This window comes from Aethalodelphis obliquidens, unplaced genomic scaffold, assembly GCF_003676395.1.
Source record: "Aethalodelphis obliquidens isolate GAN/ISIS:26980383/991018 unplaced genomic scaffold, ASM367639v1 scaffold18, whole genome shotgun sequence".
NCBI classification, from domain to species: Eukaryota; Metazoa; Chordata; class Mammalia; order Artiodactyla; family Delphinidae; genus Aethalodelphis; species Aethalodelphis obliquidens.
Window position 1 is genome coordinate 18,516,190 of NW_020837962.1, and position 15,379 is coordinate 18,531,568.

The 15,379-nt window shown below is 47.2% G+C and overlaps 1 protein-coding gene across 4 annotated transcripts in view; it reads right to left on the bottom strand.

The window, feature by feature from the left end:
• The window catches only part of NAPB (NSF attachment protein beta), a 38,475-nt gene that overhangs the window by 9,334 nt on the left and 13,762 nt on the right, over positions 1-15,379 (bottom strand). For 2 of the 4 annotated variants that reach the window (XM_027118111.1, XM_027118109.1), the window contains exons 2-6: positions 12,582-12,661; positions 7,906-8,022; positions 6,150-6,227; positions 3,117-3,172; positions 2,861-2,945 (exon numbers count right to left, since the gene is read on the bottom strand). In XM_027118111.1, the coding sequence (XP_026973912.1) occupies positions 2,861-2,945; positions 3,117-3,172; positions 6,150-6,227; positions 7,906-8,013 (327 nt within the window). In that variant the 5' untranslated portion in view covers positions 8,014-8,022; positions 12,582-12,661. Of the gene's footprint in view, positions 1-2,860; positions 2,946-3,116; positions 3,173-6,149; positions 6,228-6,318; positions 6,366-7,905; positions 8,023-12,581; positions 12,662-12,764; positions 13,032-15,379 lie in introns of those variants that run through there. The other 2 variants (XM_027118112.1, XM_027118110.1) reach the window with 2 other exon arrangements.

The following is a 15,379-nucleotide window of genomic DNA, read 5'->3' on the forward strand; positions in this document are numbered from 1 at the left end:
ACATGCTTTCACACATCACTGTTGGGAGAAGTCAGTGCTGTCTGCACAGTTCCACAGTCCCAGTCTGGGCAGGACAACAGGAAGCTCACACTCAGGGCTCTCCTGACCTCCTCTCTGTGCCTCTTCCTCTGGCTGATCTGGGTCAGCATCCTTCTGCTATAATAAACCATCACTGTGATACAGCAGCTTTCATTGAGTTTTGTGAGTCCTTCCAGAGAATTATCAAACCTGAAGGTGCTCTTGGAGACCCTGAAACTTTTCAACAACCAAGCAGGTTCTATCCCAAGGATGGAAGGTTGGGCCAACAGATAAAAATCAACCAATGAAAGACACCATGTTAACAGAACAAAGGACAAAAACCACATGATCATCTCAAAAGATGCAGAAAAAGCACCTGACAAAAACAAATACGCTTTGATGATAAAAACAACCAACTGGGAGGAGAAGAGAACTTCCTCAAACTGATAAAAGGCATCTGCAAAAACCCACAGCTGACATACACTCAATGGTGGAAGACTGAATGTGTTCCTTCTAAGACAGAAACAAAACAAGGACGTCTGCTCTTACTACTTCTACTGATCATCGTTCTGGAGGATCAAGCCAGAGCAAATGACAGGAAAATGAAGTAAAAGGCACACAGATCAGAGAAGTAAAACTATCGCTACTTGCAGAGGACATGATTTTGTATAAAGAAAATCTTAAGGAATCCATAAAAACTCATTAGAGCTAGTAAACAAGTTCAGCAAAGTTGCAGTATATAAAATTAGCAATTAAAATCAGAAAAGAAAATTGAGAAAACAATTTCATTTACATAGCATCAAAAAGAATAAAATACTTAGAGTACATTTAACCAAAGAAATGCCAGTCTTGCACACTACAAAACTCTAAAACATTGTTGAACAAAATTAAAGATGATCTAAATAAATGCAAAAGCACCCTGAGTTCACAGACTATAAGACTTAATGTCAAAATGACAATACTTTCATCAAAATCTCAGCTGACTTTTTAGCAGAGATTGACAAGCTGATCCTAAAATTCATGTGGAAATGCAAGGGACCCCAAATAGCCAAAACAATCTTGAAAAAGAAGGACCAAGTTGAGGACTCACATTTCCTGATTTTAAAACTTACCACACAAAGCCACAGTAATCAAAACAGTGTGGTACTGGCATAAAGACAGAAAACCAGTAGAATAGAATAGAGAGCACAGAAATAAACCCTCACTTATATGGCCACATGACTTTCAACAAGGGTGCCAAGACCCTTCAATGGCAAAAGGAGAGTGTATTCAACAAACAGTCCTGGGAAAACTGGACATGCAAATGCAAAAGAATGAAGTTGGACCTTTTACCTTCACCACATACAAAAATTAACTCAAAATGGATGAAAAACATAAACCTAAGAACTAAAACTATAAAACTCTTAAAAAGAAACATGGGGAAATGCTTCAGGACATTGGGTTTGGTAATGATTTCTTGGATCTGACATGAAAAACACAGGCAACAAAAGAAAAAGACAAATTGGACTTCATCAGGACTTAAAACTTTATGCATCAAGCGTCACTAATAACAGAGTAAAAAGACAACCCACAGAATGGGAGAAAGTATTTGCAAATCACATATCTAATAAGAAATTAATATCCAGAATATATGAAGAACTTCTAAAACTCAACAGAAAAAAACAACCCAATTCAAAAAGGGACAAAGAGGGACTTCCCTGGTGGCACAGTAGTTAAGAATCCGTCTGCCAATGCAGGGGACACGGGTTCGAGCCCTGGTCCAGAAGATCCCACATGCCGCGGAGCAGCTGAGCCCGTGCGCCACAACTACTGAAGCCTGCGTGCCTAGAGCCCGTGCTCCGCTACAAGAGAAGCCACCGCAATGAGAAGCCCGCGCACCACAACGAAGAGCAGCCCCTGCTCGCTGCAACTAGAGAAAGCCTGAGTGCAGCAATGAAGACCCAATGCAGCCAAAAATAAATAAATAAAAAAAATTATATATAAAAAAAAGGACAAAGAAACTCAATAAATATTTCTACAATGAAGGTATACAAATGACCAATAAGCACATGAAAAGATTCCCAACATCACTAATCACTAGGGAAATGGATATCGAAAACACAATGGGATATCACTTCACACATTAGGGTAGCTATTGTTACAACAGAAAACAAGTGAAGCATGGAGAGCTGGACCATGTGCGCTGACAGAGGAAATGTAAGATGGGGCAATTTGGCAGTTCCCTCAGATAGTTAGAAAGGGACTTGACGCGTGACCCAACAATCGCAATTCTCGATATATAAACTAGAGAACCGCAAACATGCCCCCCAAACCTGAACACAAATATTCTTAGCTGCATTATTCATAATACCCCCAAATGCAAACAGCCCAGATGTCCATTAATTGATAAACGGTTAAACAAACTGTGGAGTATTACAGTCACCCCTCGGTATCCAGTTTGGAGTCACCCCTCCAAGCTGTGGAGTATTACAGTCACCCCGTGGTATCCAAGGGGAACTGGTTCCAGGACCACTGAGATACCAGTGTCCATGGATGCTCAACTCCCACAGTCGGCCCCCCATATCCGAGGTTCCACGTCCACGGACTCACACACCACGGGACTGGGAGGAGGGGAGGATGGGATTTCTTTGTGCGATGATGGAAATATTCTAGAACTAGGCAGTGGTGCTGATCACACAACTTTGTGCATATACGCAAACTCACCGATGCGCACTCTTTAAGAGGCTGAATTACATGATACGTGAATTAGATCTCAATAAAAATCATTACTAAATCAAAAGTTGAATTTAAAAAGAAGATTCAGAATGCCTTCTGCCGGAAGCTGCGCAGACAGCAGCCTCACCTGCTCGAAGATCTCGATGGCCTTCTGGTACTGCTCCAGCTGGGCGGCGTACGCGGCCACTTTCAGCAGACATTTGTTAGCCGAGCTGAAACCGAGAACCAGAGCAGAGAGAAAACACTCCCAAAGAGAAATGACAAGACAGCTCAGTGCACCTTCACGTGGTATGATGCAAGGGGCTCCCAGAGCAGAGTGAAGGTCTGTCTTTTATTACATGTAACAAAACCCATTGAATTATATCAAGAAAAATAATACTTGCCTGTTGGATTCTTCCCCTTTGTAATAATCAGCTGACTGTTCGTAATGGGCGATAGCCTGCAAACACACACACATTTTATTCAAACTATTTGTTTGAAGAGTTGCATTCAAAAAGGACATTTGCACAGATATTTTTCCTATAAATAAACCTTTTCCAGCAGCAAATCTTTCACAACCCGGCCTGCTTTATTTTGGGAACAGAAGAAAGCACGCGCTTCCAGCAGATGGCTTGCTGTCCATCAAAATCTCTTCTTCCCTACCTCCCACCCAACAAACGCCCTGCCACCCCGTCTCCCCAGGCCTGCTGCAGTTAGGGGCAGCCAGGTGACCTGTCCTTCCCAATGGGATGTAAGCAGACACGCTGTGGCCCACCTCCAGATGTGACCCACACATCTGACTCTGCAGCCTTCTCCAGGCCTGTCCCCTTCCCGTGAGCTGGAAGGCAAGGGCCACGTCTAGTGATGCTGGAAGCCGCAAACTGAAGATGGCAGCCCTTCTGTCGGCCTGGTTCCCAAGTGACGTCCCCACGACCGCCAAACCCCAAGCAGTGACAGTGGACTGTTATTTCAGAGACGTGTGACGCCCTATTCCATTCAGATCCATGGCCTGCTGCAGCAGCACAGACGTCCCTCACGGATACCTAAGGGTCATCCAGAGTAAAGGTGTTGCCTTCCACCTAAGATGGGGGGAGCCGTGAACAATCAAGTGGAGAGGTGCTGGAGAACACTGGGCCCTGAAGGCAGAGACTGGACTCTAGGACTGCGCTCACCAGCGGAGTCTTAAGGCAAACGCAACAGCTGAGAGTCAAGCTCAAGAGTCCACTTTGTAGGTGAAAGAGCCTTAAACAGCCTTCAGATGGGATCATCCTTTCAGAACCTACGCCCTGAGAACCTGCCATAGACACTTACCCTACACTGTAACAGACAACACGAAATCACGTTCTCCAGGGGCTGAGACGGACACGAGTCAGAGCTCCTCTGGGTCACTGAATATTACTGATTATTATTATATTAATGTTTTACTTGGAAGTCAAAGGAGTATCGTGAGTTTATGGAACTTCGCGTTTCCTTGTTCACCAGCTAAAATCTGAGTGAACCAGGGAACACATCGCGGCCACATTAACAGGGAAGAAACATAATGAATCAGACATAAGATGCCTCAGTGTAACTGATTTTTCAAAGAAACATCACGCGCCACCAACACAACCTGGAGAGTCCCGCCAGGGAGGCGAGGGTGAGGACGTTTCTAGACACAGGAGCCCAACGTGAGGCAGCAAGACGAGCTGAGCCCCACGCGTGTGCTGAGTGATGTGGTTCTTACGACGCACCGTGACACGCCCCACGTAAGCGCCAGGAGGTGCTGCCCACGGGCACCCTGCAGAATGGCAGGAACACCGCGGGCGACAGGCTGCAGAAGCTCCTGTGTGTGACAAACTGTCAACTTTGTTCAAGAAGAAGGAAAACAAGAGTTCGCCACAGGTCGTTTATCCGCCCTGCATCTTCTGGAGACGCATGTCGTAAAGAGGCTGCCCAAGACCACCCCGGAAGACAAAGGACTGACCACCGAGGACAGGAGCGGACGCAGCGGCCTCGGCGGGAGAAACGCTCTGCCCAGCGGCGCTCATCCCCGCAAGGTGGTTCAGCTCAGTACAGATGTGGAGCCACCCCAGCCACCGGACTCGGCTCCTCCTGCTCTGCCACCGACTCTGTGCCTGGGGCTCATCACCTCCTCCTGGGTCTGCAGAAAAGCTCCCCACAGAGATGGGGCGTACGGCCCTGATGTAGTCAAGGTCTAAGGGCAGCCTCAGAAAAGCATGGCACAGTATGACAAAAACGGCTCAAAGCCAAGTCCATGAAACGAACGAGCCAGAGAGTTCTGAGCTGTGTGACCACAAGGGGCGTCAGCATGAAGTCAAAGGGCGACGTTAACAAGGCCTGTCTGACTGCAGTACCGAGAGGGCCTCCCCGCCCGAGACTCTGTCTGCTCTGGCGGGTGCAGTGTGACAGTGAGGGCATCCTCTGCTCACTCATCAGAGCCTGGGCTCTCGGACACACCAGTAAACCACAGGAAGGTTCGGGCTGACGTGGGGCACCCACTCTAGTGGAGGGAGACGGCAACACAGGGACGGTGAGCAGGCCATGAGAGTGCCTGTAAGGGGGCCACTGAGGTGGGAGGGCATCTGGGTGTGTCCCCGCGAGGGCTGAGGTCCCAGTTTTAACTAGGTGGCTGTGATACTTCTCATCACAGTCACAAATGAGCAAAGCTCTGAAGGACAACTGACGTGGGAGAAAAGCTCAGGGCAAAGGGACAAGCAGCGCAAAGACCCTGAGGCAGAGAACACCTGTGCGAGGGTCAGCAGAGGTCAGGGTGGCTGCTGCAGGGGGAGCAGGAGAGCAAGGGGGGACGAGGAAGAGGGGAGCCTGAAAGGTGCTGGGTGAGGGGCCAATCCATGGGGCGCAGGAGGCCACCTGCAAGGTTGGAAGCAGTGGAGAAACAACCTGATCTCCTGTGAACGAGGATGGCGAGCTGCCAGCATACACGGGACACTTCAAGCTGCGACGCTGAGTGAGCACAGACAGGAGCACGGGAGCGAGCACAGTGAGAGCGGACGAGGGCCCAGCCCCAAGGGGAGAGAGGAGGAACCTGCCAAGGGTAGGGGGCAGAGAACCAAGCGGGGGCCGTGCTCCAGAGGCCGAGGGAAGAGGTGAAACAGGAGAGGAAGAGAGACAAGAGTGACAACGGTCCAGCGCGCGCAGCAGGCACGGGGTGAAGGGTGCCCTCTGAGAGCTCAGCGTCCGCCCCAGACAGTGCAAGCTGTCCCTCCCTGACTCGTGCCTGCTTCCCACGGCACTCGGTTTTACATCAACGCCGTCTCCAGTTGGAGGGAGGCAGCCTGGGGAGCTGGCAGGGCTCTCCCTCCCGCCCCAGCCCGAGGTCTCCACATGACCCTGTCTGCGCACGCATCCCTCTGCCCTCACGAGCCCACTGCAGGGGCACCTGGGGTCCCTGCCCGCCGCCTCCCCCGTCCACACACCTTCTCGATGTCCACCAGCTCCGTCTCGTAGATCTCCGCGATGGTGATGTGGTGCTTGGCCGCGATCGTGAACCTTCCCTGGGGAGGAAACAAAGCAGTCACATCCCGGTTAACTGTGAGCTTTCTCGAGGGTTCCACCCCACGGCCGCTCAAGCAAGGCATGTCTTACCATGTCTGTGTAAATGTCGATGGCTGCATTTAAGCAGTTGATAGCCTCTGAAGCGAAGGCATTCAAGAAAGACAATGAAAAATCCATTCAGTCAGAGGGTTCGCTGAGCCTGTCTTCCTGGCTGCTTCTACACGGCTAAGGGGCCCCGCTGGGGCGGGGACGGGGCAGGGTGGTTGGCAAAAAGCAAACACACGTCCAGCCCCTTGCGGAACCTGTCCACGGAAGTGTCATCAACACCTGTCAATCTATCCACTAAAACCTTAAGTGCAGTGCACTCCTCACTGGTATCACGTGTATGTATTAATTTTGAAAGACAGTACTTTTTGTACAGTGTTAAAAGACGCTAACTTTCGGTGTACTAACAAATACCAATAGGAAGAAAAAATCTAATAAACGAGAGTGCTAATGACACGCATTTTCTGAAACAGTGAGCCGACAGCTTCCCACCACACGGTGGCGTTTACAACGCTGGCAAGCGGTTGGCGGCTCCAAGTTTACTGCTTTTGCTCTAAAGAGACAGCAGAGCAAAAAGGCCTGACCGAAGGATCAGAAAGACAAGTCGATTAGTGAAAATAAAAGCAATTTCCCCCTAAGCTGCATAAGAAATGTGGATTGTTATGCCGTTAAAAATACAGAAAAATAGAAAAGCTACCCACAAAACCCGCTCAAACCCCCGGCTAGGAATTTGATGCACTTTTCCTCCCTGTGTTTCTGGATGCATTTCTATGAGCACTGACGTATTGTGAATTTCAGATTTCGGCTCTCCATGGTTCCTCAGCTGCCGTGAGAACATTTCCCAGGTCAGTGAGACACCCTGAAGCCAGGGGTTCAGTGCCTGCAACACACTCTGAACTACTGATGTGAGGTGATTCTACTGTGCACTTAGGCTGTGCCCAGTTTTTCCCCTTTGGAAAATAAACTGTGGCTAATCCTTATACCACAGCCCTTGAAATAGCTTGTTTCAGTGTGATATATTCACAAGAGCTGGGATTTCTGTGTTCAAACGGGCTGCTGAAACAAGGAGGGAGGTTCCACAGCCACCAGTGCATGTGTGGAGGGAGGAGATGAGGCCTTCAATCGCTAAGTGTGCACGCCTCTAACTCAAAAATAAAGAACGTCTGCAAAACTTCACCTCTTCAAATACCCAAGATCATTCTTTCCTCAAAACCTAAAGTGTTTGAAAAACACTTTTTAAAGAAGTCACATGAATGCTGTGTGAATAAGCTGTTTTCAACTATAGGATTTTACGACCTCCCATTAACTGGATCTCCACACACACTATTCGGGAGCGAGGGAACACTCGTTTCCTTTAGTGAGCGATGTACACACTCACACAATTAAGGTAAGACTTAGATAAAATTAACGCTAATTTCCAAAAAACTGTCCATAACGGAACTCCACAATGGAGTTCAAGAAAATGGTGTTGAGCACTAAGCTGGATAAATTTAATAGATTTTCGCCTCATAAAAGCTTCAGCTGATTGCAGTTAAAAATCCCCAAATCTCCACCGTCCTGAAGCACGAGCATCTCGCTCTAGCAGCACAACCTGCGTGAGGTCCGGGGGGCACGGGACAGAGCGCGGCTCACCTTGGGGGTCTGCCTTCTTGTAGGCGTTCCCAGCATCCACAAAGCTGGTGGCGGAGTCGTGTTTGCTCTGCAGCTGCATATGGAGCTTGGCTGCCTGACAAAACGCATTTCCTGCAGCTGAAGAAGACAAATGACTCAGTTAGCACAGAGGAGCAGGCACCCTGCAGAGCGGCCCTGCTCCAGGAGCCCGGCCCACGCCCACCTGGGGAAGGCGCCATCCCTGACAGCAGCACACGTGCCTGTGACCCAGTGCACCTTGGGTGGCCACGAAGACGCCCAGGACCCAGGGGGACAGCAACAAGGGCTCCTCTCAGCCCCAGGCCTCCTTCCACACTGACCGCCCGGCGGCGAGTGTTCAGCTCTGTCCCCGGCACAGGCCCCGCACCAACAGGGTGTCTCCGCGGAGGTGTGAGGCCAGGAGGGCCCGCAGGCGAGGATGAGCACCGCCCATCTCTCTGTGTCCACTGGCTCAGCTGGCATCACCGGAGAAACAGCGACAAAGGCTCCCAGAGCAGGCTCTCAAGGAATGAAGATGAGGCCCACAATTTCTAAAGTCAAAGCTCTTTCCTAAGTTTATGACAAAGTCTGACAGAGACCCATGGGGTTGTACTGTGCATGTCCCACTTGGTGTGGAACTGGCACACTTCCCTGTAGTCACACGGGTGCTGTCCGGGGGCACAGCGTGAGAGGTTCATGCACTCAGCTTTTCCAGAAAAGGTTCTGGATCAGGAAATGTGGCTTCTGGTGGGGCTGAAATGGAGGAACAAAGGAGGAAGGACCGGGCTGGGGCGGAAGAGGTCAGGCCCGCCCAGGAGGCTGTGAAGGTCAGCATGGGACCTGGACGAGGATGAACCCACTTCACCACTAGGTCCTCAAGCGCAGGGGAGAACCAGGACTGGGGGCGGCTGATGAGGGTCTGAAGTTGGAAGTCAGGACCAGCAGGGATGGAGGAAGAGCTCGCCCCATTAGGAAAGGTACGACCAAGAGTATCACAAAACCTCCTGGTACTTAAAAAAAATTTTCAGTCATAAACGTTTCAAAGACATTCAGAAAAGTATAAAAAATAGTGACAGACGCCTAAGAACCCTGATGGTATTAAACATTTACTTTAAATTTCTTTTCAGAAACAGAACAGTCAATTCCACTGAAGCTTCAGTGGCTCTCCGAGTCCCAACAACACTCCCAGAGGAAACTACATAATTCCCACTGTGGTTTCTGGACCTCCACCCAAGGGAGAAGAGGCAGCACAAACCCCTGAGCCAGCCTGCCCAGATTCAAGTCTTGCTCTGTACAAGACAAAAGAGTGCCCAGGCACTTCTGAAAATATTTACCCACCAGCGTGGCCTGGGCCCTGCCAGTCCAAGCAGACACTGGCCTGCGGCTGCAGCTGGGACTGCAGAAGCCTGCCCGCCAGGCCTTGACCCCTACCTTGGTGGACCATGAACCCAGAGGCCCAAAGGAGGGGCCAAGCCACTGCCAGGGTGGTGGGCAGGCACCCAGGTCCTACGGGCAGCTGTGAACTTCCCGGTGGCAGTTCAGGAACGTAGCGGCCGAAGAGTGGCTCTGATGGGCTCAGCCTCAGAAGCGTGTAGCCATCACTTGGACCTTCCAGGCAAAACGCTCACAACAGCCTGGCCCCAGGCACTTGCACGCATGTTGGCCATTGTCATTATCACACGTAAATGTCCTTAGAGAACACCTGTGCTTTGCTGTGTTTAAGTGTCATCGTTTCTTTTACAACCGAATCCTCCCTCTCCCACCAATAATTTAGTTTTTGACAGTTTATTTGTGCTGGCCGTCCCAGAACCAATCGTGGTCCATCCTTCCCTGGCTGAGGGTAACAGCACGGCATCCAGGCTCTGCCGTGTTGGCTCCACTTCCCCGGATGATCTTTTTTCTTTTAATAAATTGATCGATTGATTTTTTTGGCTGCGTTGGGTCTTTGTTGCTGCGCGCGGGCTTTTCTCTAGTTGCGGTGAGCAGGGGCTACTCTTCGTTGAGGTGCGTGGGCTTCTCATTGTGGTGGCTTCTCTTTGTTGTGGAGCATGGGCTCTAGGCATGTAAGCTTCAGTAGCTGTGGCACGCAGGCTCAGGAGTTGTGGCGCACGGGCTTAGTTGCTCCGTGGCTTGTGGGATCTTCCTGGACCAGGGCTCGAATCCGTGTCCCCTGCACTGGCAGGAGCATTCTTAACCACTGCGCCACCAGGGAAGTCCTCCCCAGACAATATTAAGAGCTTTGATTTTACAATTTCACACTCCCACCTTCCAAAACTAGGTGCTGGCTCACTTTTTCAGTCTGAGCACTCACTCCAAACACCGCTAAAAATGCCAGCTCCATCTCTCCAAACTTGGAAGTGGTTTAATACATGCTCCTTCAAAGACAAAGTTACACACTTTCTCAGGCCCAATTTCCTCAACTGTAAACATCTAATACCTGCCAGGATGACCTCTCAAAATTGGAGTAGCAGATGAATTACTTTATAAAAGAACTTCTAAAACTATAAACAAATGCAGTGGTGTCATGATCACCAACCACTAGGACATGGAAGTAATTCAAAGAACCTGATTTTTTTTCAGTTTCTTATTTCATTTTTTAACCATTTTTTAAATTGAAGTAGAGTTGATTTACAATGCCGTGTTAGTTTCAGGTGTACACCAAAGTGTTTCAGTTATATATATATATACATATATATATATATATATATATTCATTTTCAGATTCTTTTCCATTATAGGTTATTACAAAAGATTGAGTATAGTTTCCTGTGCTATACAATAGGTCCTTGTTGTTTATCTATTTTATGTATAGTGGTGTGTATCTGTTAATCCCAAATTCAAAGAACCTAATACTTATTAATTCACTACACAAATATGCTGAGTATCTATCGTGTTGCACATACTGGTCCAGGGCCTGTAGGTAGAGCAGAGATAAAGCCCAGAAACACCTTGGCTTTCTAAGGTTTATGTTCTAGTGAGGGACAGCACATAATAAAAGCACAGACAATACAAATGCATAAATGTACTTCATTTATTTTTGCTAGATGGTTGCAAGGGCATTGGAGAAAAGGGAACGGGGCTTCCCAGAAGAGAGGACTGCTATCTTTAAAAGCGACGGCCAGGAAAGACCTCACTAAGACGATGATGACATTTGTAGAAGGACCTGGAAAAAACAGGGACTGGCCTCGCCCTACTGTAGGGAAGAGAGTGCCAGAGGGATGGCACAGCACAGGCAGAGGCTCAGAGGAAAGAGCCGGGGAAGGAGTGGGTGGGCGGAGAAGTGTCCAGAGTCGGGAGGGGATGGGAGATTGAGTAGATCCTGAAGGGCACCGTGAAGGACTGTAGTTCTGATTTGAAATAACATGACCTGACTTAAGATTTAACGGGATTATTTTATTTTCTTCATTAAAACACACTAGGAAAGTAAAGAAGCAGGGAGGTAACAGTCCAGGCAAGAGATCACTGGGGTCAGGGTGGGGAGTGCACACACGTCCCCCTCGGTTACATAACCGGTAATGTCCTGCTGAAAGGCATTTCCAAAGTTTAGAACATCTGGTCACCAAATAAATAAAGGGTCTTTTTAGATAAAATCACTTTTTACGTATGATTACAGGACCTGAACCAAACAAAAGATGTGAATGCTAATACTCTTTTCTCCTCCATTTTAAAATACATTATAATTCAGGTATAAATGCACTTCGGAAATAGAACATACCTTTTTAACCTACAACTAAACCTATAAAAATAATTTTACAGCCAGAAAAGACCTTTTAGGGTCATCCAGTTCAACAGCATTTTCTTCACTGAAATGATTTTAAAGTGTCAGCCTTAGAAGCAAGGGGGGAAATCGTCACACCGCACACCTCACGCTTACATGATGCGATGTGTCACTGACATCTCGATCGAGCTGGGAAAGCACACGGGGAGACACACTTAGAGAGGGCAAGACCCTGCCTCAGGTCATCCGCAGGTGCGAGGGGCCTGGAGACCCACGTCCTGCCCTGTCAAAGGCTGTCTCCACCTGCACTACAGAAAAGCCCCAGCACAGAACTTCTTTCTCCAGGGGTAGAGGATAAATTTGTTTCTCAAATCAGTGTTAGAAAAAGCCATCCCCTCTCAGAGCAACGAAAAGAATTCTGATTTTATTTTGTGTAATTTCCCCCAGTAGAAAGCATTATGTTAGAAACTGACGAGTCTGTCAGGGTTTATAGAAATAACACCTCCCACTGCTGCATTCTCAGTGGATTACAACCAGTTATCAGAGTAAGGAATGGTTAGAAATTCTCCACCAAGGTTTAGGTAAACAAAAGCAGACTCTCCTGTTTATCCTACTTGTTTTCAATAAGTTTTACTACAACTTTCCTTCCTTGCGGTACTGAATTTATTTAAGCACATTAATAAGAAGCAAAGATTACTATTCTTAAATCCAAGTAACTTTAAGTCTTTTTAATCACCATATGCCCACTGTATGAAATGGTTTACAGACACTAAAACAGACACGGCCTCTATGCTTAAACTTCAGCCAGGATTTCAAGCTCTGTTCCCTTGGATCAAGGCCACCCCTCTCCCGGTCCACAGCCAGCAGTTTTTCTAAGGGGAAGGCAGACAGTCATTTCCTCCTTCAAAGTGATTTTAAAGTTATTTGCCTAAAAAGCAAACAAACAAAAACTTTATACATACCACTCCAATTCTTAGCCATCTTGAACATATTTGCAGCTCTGGTATACATTTCACAAGCTTCTTCTATTCTTGTGTTTCCTCTGAGAAAAATTAAAAAATGAGGTTAAGTTTTACTATAACAACCATCCACATCCCTAATCCTCCCCTCCTCCCTCAAACAATAAACATTTAATGAGCACTTACTATATGCCAGACCAGCTTTAGAGAACCTTAACAGCTGTTCAAAGGAGTTACTCTAATTATCCCTGCTGTCCAGATGAGGAAACTGAAGCATAAGAAAGTAGCCACACAGCAAGGATGCCACAGAACTGAGACTCAGATACAGATGTGGCAGGACTCAGGGCTTACACCCTCAACCAGAGTCTTTTCCATGCTTGAAAACTGAAGTTTTACTCATTCTGAGAAATGAGAAGTATATTTTTCAAAGGAAATTAGGATAAAGATATCTTGACACTTTTAACATCCAAGAGTTCAGCACTATGTTTATTCAGACTTAAAAGTAAAAACAAAACCCAGGGCTTCCCTGGTGGCCCAGTGGTTAAGAATCCGCCTGCCGATGCAGGGGACACAGGCTCGAGCCCTGGTCCGGGAAGATCCCACATGCCGCAGAACAACTAAGCCCGTGCACCACAACTACTGAGCCTGCGCTCTAGAGCCCATGCTCCACAACAAGAGAAGCCACCGCAATGAGAAGCCTGTGCACCACAACAAAGAGTAGCCCCCGCTCGCCGCAACTAGAGAAAGCCAGCACATGGCAACGAAGACTCAACGCAGCCAAAAATATGAATGAATGAATGAATGATACTCAACATCATTAGCCATCAGAGAAATGCAAATCAAACTACAAACGAGCTATCGCTTCACTCCCACTAGGCTGGCTAGAATCAAAAGACAGATCTAACAAATGTCAGGGAGGATGTACAGAAACTGGAACCCTCACATACTGCCGGTGCAGGCGGCAAATTGTATAAAAAGCCACTTTGGATAACAGTTTCGCAGCTGCTCAAAAGGTTAAACATAGTTACTATATGACCTAGAAATCCTACTCCTAGGTACATACCCAAGAGAAATGAAAACATCAGTCCACACAAAAACCTGTACACAAATGTTCACAGCAGCATTACTCATGACAGACAAAAATGGAAACAACCCAAACGTCCATCAAATGATAAAGGAGGTACACACACCATGGAGGAGATCAGACAATAAAAAGGAATGAAGTACTGATCATACTACAACGTAGACGAGCCTTCAAAAAACATAATGTGCAGTGAAGAGCCAGTCCCAGAGGAGCACACCATTCACATGAAAGGTCTACAACAGGCCAGTCTACAAAGACAGAAGCAGATTGGTGGTTGCCTAGAGCTGGAAGTGCTAGAGAAAAATAAGGGGGGAGGGTACAGAGTTTCTTTCTGGGGTAATGAAAATGTTCTAAAACTGCTTGTTGCGATAGTTGCAAAACTTGGTGAATATGCTTAAAACTACTCAACTGGACACTTTAAACAGGTGAATTGTATGGTATGTGAATTATATCTCAATAAAGCTGCTCCGCTCCCCTCTAAAAAAAACCCCTTTGGAAGCTATGTCACACAGCCAATGATAGGATGGCAACAAACCACACCAAAAATGAAGCGTCAGAATAGGCAAAGCCTTCTCTCACTCACACCTTCATGTTTCTTTTTCTCTACTTCAGAGCTACATTTAAAAGAAAAAAAGAAAAAGAAAAAGCTAATTATCCCAATGGAAAATTCCCAACTTGAGAAAGCTTTCAAACTTAGCCACAGCTCCTTGGAGCTAACAAAGGCTTGCCACTTTCTGTGTCTTATTTTTCTAACATGTACCAGGAATCTTGAACTGTAATTATAGTGCAATCATTCTTTTTTTTTTAAATTTATTTTTGGCTGCGTTGGGTCTTCATTGCTGCTCGCAGGCTTTCTCTAGTTGTGGCGAGCAGGGGCTACTCTTCGTTGTGGTGCGCGGGCTTCTCATTGCGGTGGCTTCTCTTGTTGCAGAGCACGGGCTCTAGGCGCGTGGGCTGCAGTAGTTGTGGCACATGGGATCAGTAGTTGTGGCTCACGGGCTCACGGGCACAGGCTCAGTAGTTGTGGCTCATGGGCTTAGTTGCTCCGCAGCACGTGGGATCTTCCCGGAACAGGGCTCGAACCCGTGTGCCCTGCACTGGCAGGCTGATTCTTAACCACTATGCCACCAGGGAAGTCCAGTGCAATTGTTCTTATTAAAGGTTTCCAAATAAAACTAGCTTAATTAAAATATACTTTATCCTATTATTTTCAGAAGCAGGTTCAGCTAGGAATAATAGACCACCTACATTATGCTAGGTTTTATGCTGCATATTTCCACATGCCTTACGTCATCTTCATTATTACAACGACCACAAAAGATCTCCATGTTACAGAAGAGAAAACTGTACCTGGAGGTCAATGGCTTGCCCAAGGTCATCCAGCCAACGTCAGTGGTGGAGCTGACACCTGATAACAGGTTCAGTGATGTTTATAAAAATAATGAATGAACCCTGCCTCACCTCTCCTAAAACAGAATCACCAGAAAATTTCTCATGTTAAAAGCACCAGAGAACTCAAGTGTCATAAACAGACATAACTTAAAGAATTCATGAAAAAAATATACTTTTAAGTCACTCCAAATGCCTACTGTGTTCTACACCCATGAACGCTGATTTTTATAAGTTTTAAGGACAAATATTCAGAATTCACATTCAAATAATTCAACTGATCATTACCCAGAGCCCCTATAAGTGAGGTAGAGCCTCAAAAACAGAA